Below are 8,121 nucleotides of genomic sequence, written 5' to 3'. Positions count from 1 at the left end.
ACAAAAGCAAGTCATAGAATGATATTACAACCGAAAAGCATGCCTCAGATTCTTCAAAGTGGGGGACTTCGTGCTTAAAAAGGTTTTTCAATCTACAAAGGCAGCTAACGCGGGTAAATTAAGTCCAACATGGGAAGGACCCTATAGAGTTCGTGATATTACAGGAAAGGGAGCATATGAACTGGAGACAATAGATGGCAAGATACTTCTTTCTCATTGGAATATTGTTCATTTGAAGAGATACTATTTCTAAGGAATACCCATGGTCAGGTATCACCATTTTAAATTTAATTTTTGAATTGTTAAAATTTTATTAACGATTTTAGATGATAGGCAAAAAGTAACTCGTACTAAATAATGAGTCACGACCTGTAAGGCACACAGAATAACCTAAAATTCCTGGCCTAGGGTTACAATTATTCTGATAGAAATTCAAACGGGTTAAGTAGTCTTCATCTATATCGCACCTCCGAGTCCCGTATGTTTTTCCTTTTAAGGAAAATGACCAAATGAGAGAAACTATCAAGTGCTTGAGGTTTCATACTTCAACACTCAAACACTTGGGAGACTACATAATATACACAGATATATGTATAAATAAGGCAAAGAAGATTGAGGAAAAATCAAGCCTAAAAGAGTCAAGTGCAGAGTAAAAGTCACAAAGTCACGAGATGGAGCCACGAGCTAACGCCAAAGAAAAACCTCACTATAGTTAGGGTAAAGGCTATGTACTAAAGTGGGTTATAAGGAAAAGCCCCGTGTCTATTATTCTTCTTTTGTAAAAATCTGTTACAAGAAAAATAGTTACGAGAAAGTTATAAATGTAATTCAAATACATGTAAAGTATTATTCAAAACTTGTCAAAGTTATTTCAAAGAAACATGTGTGTTCCTATTTCTTTTATCGTATGATAACACCATTATGAAGTTGAGACATCTTCTTCATTAAGTGTCGAAATATAAAAGCGCCCTCTTTTATAAAACTCATGTTTAAATTAGTTAGTCATGAGATTAACAGAAGCATTTTCGAAGAACAAAAATGCAAATTATTCTATAAGTCTTTAAAAATAAAGGCAAGAATAAAGCAGACAGAAGTTTAAGATAATAACATGAAAAACTTCTTAATACTTAAAAACTGAAGACTAAGTACGAACTTAGTCATAAAACTATGAAATTGTTTATACAAATTGCCCCATAAAAGACTTGGTGACTTGCGTTTCCAAAACCAACCCTCAAATGAAGCTAAGGGTTTGATTACAATTTTCCAAAATAAAAACAAAAACAAAATCATTCAAATGATTAAAACTGGTCACTGAGAAGTTTGTGGAACTGAAGCAGGAGCATCAATAGCAGCAGGCTCAATTTGGGTAGGTGCATCAACAAATACGGTTTCAACTTGGCTTGCAGCAACATGCTCGATTGGGCTTGAAAGAGTTGGGATACCTGTATCATCTTCAACATTCACGGGAGCTTCAACCACGGGAGAATGGAAGTCCTGCGTTTGCTGAGCTTTTTCAATAGTTTAATTGATCTTAGCTAACTCTGACTCCAGGTTGAAGGTTTTTTGGCCAGCTTCAATTAGGGCATCACGACATGAATTCAAAAATGCCCAACTTACCTCAACAGCAGATTTTTCTTTAAGGATCTCATAATCTTTTTCCCAATCAGCAATCTCATTTTTTTGTTCTTCATTTTCAGCCAAGGCGGAGTTATAAGAAGCTTGAAGAGAGGCATGTGAGATCTCTAAATCACGCACCTTATCAGCAGAGACTCGAATGTCTTCTTGTGCTTGAGTTAAGGTTTGCACGAGCTCCCTAGCGTAAACTTCTTTTTGACTCAAAAGAGCCTTCAACTCTCTGTTCTCTTTACTGGCCTTAGATAGTTGCTCTGAGAAGGAGGATTTGAGACGTTCTTTTTCTTTTTCTACTTGGCTTGAGGAAGCTTTTACAACCGCTAACTCTTAAGTTAAATCCCACACCTGCTGCTCTAAGGTACTCTTGCTCTCTTGTAAATCTTCCATATCAATTTGTGCACTCTCAAATTGTTCCTTCCAATTGATCGTCTCCAACTGAGAATCACGTGCTACCTTCTCTAAGAGGGGGATTTTGTTCATCATTTCTGTGCCGATAAGATTGGCCTAAAAAAAAGGGAAGGAAAATAAGAATCCCAAAGATAAAAAATTTTTACAAAGTAAAGAAGGGAGAGAAGGAAAATACCTTCAAAGTGGCATGCACGATATCATTCATTAGAGTCAAGGAACTATGGCTCTCCAGCTTTGCTTTTTCAATTGGGCCAATTAAAGGTTCCAGCCATACATCTGCCTGACCTGACTTCCTCAAAAGGCTGCTATCAGTAGGAACTTCAATAGTTACTCTCCTCATAGCGGCACTTCTACTTGAAGAGCCCACTTTCGTATGATGAACGATAGGATGGGGAATTATCAAAGGAGGAGCGGTAGAAGAAGTGAAAACAGTAGAAGAAGGAACAGAAACAGCTGGGGCTGGTAAGGAAAGAATCACAGGCACGGGAGTTAAAAAAGAAGATAAGGGTATTTCATCTAAAACAGGCCCTAAACTTCCACTACCAAAACCACTGATGAAAAGTTGATCAATAGACTCACAGGTATCATGAGGAGTGACGTCATCGTCAGGAATTATTACTGGGGTTGTAACAAGTTCGGTAAGAGAAACAGAAAGACGAGGGGAAACTTCAACTTCGTCATCAGAGACGATGCGTCTCCTAGCTCGTGGCCTCGTCACCAGGGAGCCCCCATCTTCTTCTTCTTCAGAGTCTTTCTCTTCAACAACTTTCCTTTTCGCAGAAGAAGAACCCAAGACTATTTCTCGGGCTCTTTCTAAAGAGATACGGGTCCCCAAAGAGTACGGGTTCCCTAAGAGACACGAGAGGCCGCAACTGCTTCAGCAGTAACTCCTCGAATAGCAAATCCTGATAAAAATAAGGATGGGAGTTAGAGCAATAAATATATATATATATATATATATATATATATATATATATATATATATATATATATATATATATATATATATATATATATATATATATGCGTGAAAGATGAAATAAAAACTCTTACCATGAGTCTTTACTTTCCAATCATAACGGTAGAAAGTGTTCTCCAAGACCTACCATCTATTGGTACGGTCTTCAGCAATTTATCTACCCAACTGCAGAAATTGGGAATATCCTCCACAACTTCCGCGGTTGCTAAAAAAGGGGCAAAATTAGAAAAGTTGATAAACTTGAAGAAAAAAGGCACGAGAAGGATAAAAGACTTACGTGCAAAATTCCACTTCTCAAGGAAGGGAACATTATCCTCACACACTAAGCCAACAGTGGGGGCAGCAACAAACTGGGCAAACCAGCCACGGTCCTTGTCATCTTCAAGGCTCACCAAAACCCTCTTACTCCTGGCCACTAGGGTAAAAACGCTATTACGGAAAAGCCTTGGGGAGTAAAGATGAATCAGGTGAGGGAAAGTAAAGGAAACGTCAGCCATATTGGTTAAATGCCTCAAACAGGCAACAACCCTCCATATGATTGGGCCAATTTGACCCAAACAGACATTAAAGAAACGGCAAAATTCAAGAATGACTGGGTTAATAGCTGGTTTGAACCCTAAAGTGAAAGGGTATGTATAAACAAAAGAGAACCCAGTCAAGTAAGAAGTAATTCTCTGATTTGGATTAGGGATAATAATGAGAAAATCATTACTCCAATGGCAGTCTTTATGAACTACAGGAGTCAAAACTTCTGTAATTTGAGTGGGGTAAGCATCAATACGATCTAAAGCGGAAACCTGGTTTCTAAGAGATTCCCTATCATGGTAAAAAGATAGCTCTGTAGGGACTATCTCCTTTACTAAAGGCTCACGTAATGGTTCAGAAGGTTCTTTACCCCTAGAAGAAGGACCAGAACTAGGAGAAGGTATAGACGAACCACCACTACGAGTAGACCCTAAGCTACGAAGCCTACCTCTCATTCTATGCCTAATGGGGGCATTAGGGAAGGTATCAACAATGAGAACTCTCCTATGGTTAGGGTTTGGTGAAGACATAGCGAAGAAGAATAATGTGAGGAAGAAGTGAAATGAGATTTGAGGAATTAAGTGTTCATAATCTTTATGTGGTAAAAGACAAGAAAAAAAGTTATATTTATATTAATAAGCAACCGCCAAAGGTAAAAATGCAGTGATGGAAGGATCATAATAATGATAACTGGCACTTCGTGAATAGTGGAGCCGTAAAAAAAGCCTTAAAAAGGCTGCAAAACTGCAGAACCAATGGAAAAATGACACGTGTACGGAGTATTAAATGGAAGCGACAATTGAAGCGTCAATTTTGTCATAGCATTAATGGTGATAAAAATTCTCTTTTAATGAAATTCACTTCCCAAATATTCAACTGATGAATAAATGGAAAGTGGGGGGACTATCTGTATTGGAAAAAAATGTATTTAAATATAAAGGTGACGTGTCGAGACACGTAGACTGGTCAAATGGTCAAAGAATTACAACTAGCCAAGAGGCACGATTACAACAGATATGAGCAAATGACAGAGGAAGAGGCACGAGCAATTATTCAAATAACTTAGCGCCCGTACCTATCTAAGTCATTTATGTCCGAGAATCAAAAGGAATGAATCTGACAATAGAAAAGAGTGCAAATACGGCATTTAATAGGCATTAAATATGGAATACGTTAGAGAATTTGTATTGAATGTAATGATTACGTAACGTAGCATTCAATGTCTTTAATTACTCATAATAGCTCCTTATGATTTGGGCAAAATGTATATCTCCAAGATATCTATAAAAGAGAGATATCTGATCAATTGTAAGGACACGAAAACATTATTGGAATAAACTTTGGTTTACTTGTTTTTCTCTTGATTACTCTCTTGCAATCTAAATTACTTCCTTTTATACATTATTTTGATTATTAGTAACCCGTGTTCTTCTAAATTCTAGCTTCGACTAAAATTTTATTTTTTGGTTAAACAAGTATCAATTATGAGATACAGGCCAATTAATTTGAGATCTTGATTTTTTTGCTGCAGTGACAGTTACCACCAATTTACTTATGCTTTCCCATTAAAGAAGCAGAATTCTCTGATGATGCTTTTGTAATAAGCAGGCAACTTAAGTCTTAGTTATTGAATCACAATTTGGAGAACATTGTTATATTAGAAAAGAGTAATTAAAACGTACAATAGACCAAAAAGAATTGGTCAAAGAGCTCTCATATCGGGCAACACAAAAAGTAATCGGCCCAAAGGAGCGATCCAGTAAAAGTACACTTAATAAGAATCAAGGTCATACAACTTATGACCTTTGATTCAAGACAAATTAAATAACAATAGGATTAAGAAGACCGACAAACAACAACATAAATTAAATTGGGGAACGAATTCCATAAAGTAAAATTAAGGGCATTTGGGTCCTCCTTGCTGGGTCTTCCAGTTGTTGTAGCAAGGGCAAACACCTTTGTTTCCATAGAAACCAGGGGGGACACACAGACATGTCTTGCAGCATTTTTGGCAGAAGAACATGCATGGTTTGTGGTACTGTGTCTTGCTACATCTCCTCGTGCATTGTGGCAGGCATTCTGTTGTTAGTACAATTAATTAGTACAATGATCACACATAAATACATACAGATGATTAATTAATCCTTTGTTATTTGTGGTTCGTGTACGGATTTATTCTAATAGGATCTAACAAATATGCTCTATCAGTATATTTAATACTCCCTCCGTTTCATATTAAATGGGGTAGTTTGACTCGGCACGAAATTTAAAAAAAAAAAGAAAGATTTTTAAAACTTTTGGTTTTAAAAACTTAAGGGGTAAAAAATTTGTGGGGCCATGACATTTGTGTGGCTATAAAAACTTGTCATTAAGGGTAAATGGGTAAAATGAAAAAGTTTAAAGTTTGAATTATTTTCAAATTTAGAAATATGTCATTTGTTTTGAAACAAACTAAAAAGGAAAGTAACTTATTTAATATGAAATAGAGGGAGTATATTCTAGCAAGTTATAGCAGGTAAATTGATGTATTTTTTTTATGTTATTAATTCCATAATTATCTTTTTAAGTTAAATTTTATTTTTACACGGGTAGCGTACAGATGTTAAGTCTTCTAATTTACGAGCATGTGTAAATGTGTAACTGGTCAAATAAGGTCAGAGCAAGGGCGGTGGTTCTCGAAATTGGTTAACTTTTGACAAATTTGCCATTGTTATAGGAAAGTGAGCTGCATCCTGAGAGACCGAGGCTATTGTTTGTTTGGCAGTTAAGAGTAGGTTATAGCTATAACAATAGTCTGAATAAACAATTAAGTACTAAATCCTCAGTTCACGTGAAAAGGAATATACTGCTAAACAGAATGTTTTAGTGTTAACTACTCGAACATGCAATCAAAGGTTATTAAGTAGTCACTTTTAACTGTAGATAAGCATTTGGTTAAGCGTTGCTGAACTTAATTTCTTGTGTAAAAAATTTCGTCACAAAGGAAGATTTCAGACACTATTCAGCCTAAAATTTAAAGATGTTACGCAAGGGAAGATTGGTAATTGGTAAAGTTGTTGTCACGTAGCCAGGAGGTCATGTAAATGGTAAAGTTGCTGTCATATAACCAGAAGGGCACGGGTTTAAGTTGTGAAAATAGCCTGTTACAGAAATGGCTGCATACAATAAACCCTTGTGGTCAGGTTCTTTTCCGGACCCCACGCATAACGGGAGCTTAGCGCACCGGATTTTATTGGGTTTAAAATGAGTGTTGTGAGATGATGGGGTACTGAGGATAGAGAGTAAATGTAATGAGATCAGAGTAAAGAAAAAGCTTACGTGATGGCTTCAAGCTCCCTGGACCGTACCTTGACTGGAATCATAAGCAAATTTTTTTTGTTAGAATAAAGAAACAGAGTATGAGGAGAAAATGTGAAAAAAATAATGGAAAGAAGAAACTTACAGCATCAAGGTGGTACTGGGCATCTGCAGCCAAAACAGTGGTTGCAACCATGGATATGGCAACGAGAGCCAAAAGGAAAAATGAAACGAGCTTGGCCATTGCTGATTTTCTAAGGAACAAATAAGGTTGTTAGTGTTTATGTAGAAGAAGTGAATGAGAGCTGATGCAAAAGTGCTGAGGAGTTTGGACTATAAATAGACTCCTTTGAGGTAGATGGGATCAAATAATGTAGTAGTAAATTTTTTGAAGATTTGATCTGAGTTTGGAGCCATCTTCCCATTATGCCCCCAAGGGGACATTGGTCACTTTATGTGAATGTGTTCTGTTTTGTTTACTAGTACGTACTACTTTAATTCTTTAAGCATTGGGTTTCTATCACCGATTTATGCTTTGGCATTTGTAGGACTATATGTATCCCTCCAACAATTGGATCTGCTAAATAGTAAATAGAAAAATGAGTCCAAAAATATTATTTTTTATATGGTTGGTGTATTAGCACATGAGACTCCTCTTTCCTTAACTAGAGGTTTCGAGTTCGAGCTCTGAGTATGAAAAAATCCGTGGTAGGGAGTGCTTCCCCCCAAATGGGCCCCTATGCGGTGCGAATCCGGATATAGTCGGGCTCCAATATGAGTACCGGACATTGGGTGAAAACCAAAAAAAAAAACTCCGCCTATTAAGAATTAGACATTTGAGAGAAACCATATATTTCTTCTGTTTCAATTTAGATGACGCATTTTCTTTATTAGTACGTTTCCAAAAAGAATGACACATTTTTATAATTAGAAATAATTCAACTTTAAACTCTTCATTTTACCCTTAATGAGAAGCTTTTATAACCACACAAATGTCATGACCTCACAAAGCTTTTACCCCTTAAACTTTTAAGATTACAAATTTCATAAATTCTGTTTTTTTCTTAAACAACGTGCTGAATCAAACCATTTTTTTGTGTCTTCTGGGATTTGACTTTGGCCTGATCTCTCATGACTTTCTTCCGGTTTTATTAATTGCTTGGCCATACCCTTGTAATTTTTTATTCCAATAAATTTTTTTCTCTATGCAGTTTCTTTGTGTTGATAATTAAAATTATAGATGGTCAAAAAATAACCTATCTAAACTTATTTGGTTGCAG

General features: G+C 36.3%; 1 protein-coding gene across 1 annotated transcript; it reads right to left on the bottom strand.

Moving 5' to 3' along the window:
• Nucleotides 1–5,182: 5,182 nt before the first annotated feature.
• Nucleotides 5,183–7,168, bottom strand: LOC107776372 (gibberellin-regulated protein 6). Its single transcript, XM_016596265.2, has 3 exons — nt 6,987–7,168; nt 6,863–6,896; nt 5,183–5,623 (listed from the first exon to the last, which is right to left on the bottom strand). Exons 1-3 carry the CDS (start codon nt 7,083–7,085, stop codon nt 5,442–5,444), a joined length of 315 nt encoding a protein of 104 aa, XP_016451751.1. The 5' UTR covers nt 7,086–7,168; the 3' UTR covers nt 5,183–5,441.
• Nucleotides 7,169–8,121: the final 953 nt, after the last annotated feature.

The sequence above is a fragment of the Nicotiana tabacum genome, chromosome 6, assembly GCF_000715075.1.
Source record: "Nicotiana tabacum cultivar K326 chromosome 6, ASM71507v2, whole genome shotgun sequence".
In the NCBI taxonomy this organism is placed as follows: domain Eukaryota; kingdom Viridiplantae; phylum Streptophyta; class Magnoliopsida; order Solanales; family Solanaceae; genus Nicotiana; species Nicotiana tabacum.
The sequence above is the reverse complement of the archived record's forward strand: the minus strand, read 5'-3'. Positions and strand labels throughout refer to the sequence as shown.

What these genes read in the sequence shown, in the direction of transcription:
- LOC107776372 (XM_016596265.2), bottom strand. Translation starts at nt 7,085, where the DNA reads ATGGCCAAGCTCGTTTCATTTTTCCTTTTGGCTCTCGTTGCCATATCC. An exon ending in CCCAGTACCACCTTGATGCT is followed by an intron (nt 6,897 to 6,986) that starts GTAAGTTTCTTC and finishes TTATGATTCCAG; the next exon opens with TCAAGGTACGGTCCAGGGAG. An exon ending in AGGGAGCTTGAAGCCATCAC is followed by an intron (nt 5,624 to 6,862) that starts GTAAGCTTTTTC and finishes TACTAACAACAG; the next exon opens with AATGCCTGCCACAATGCACG.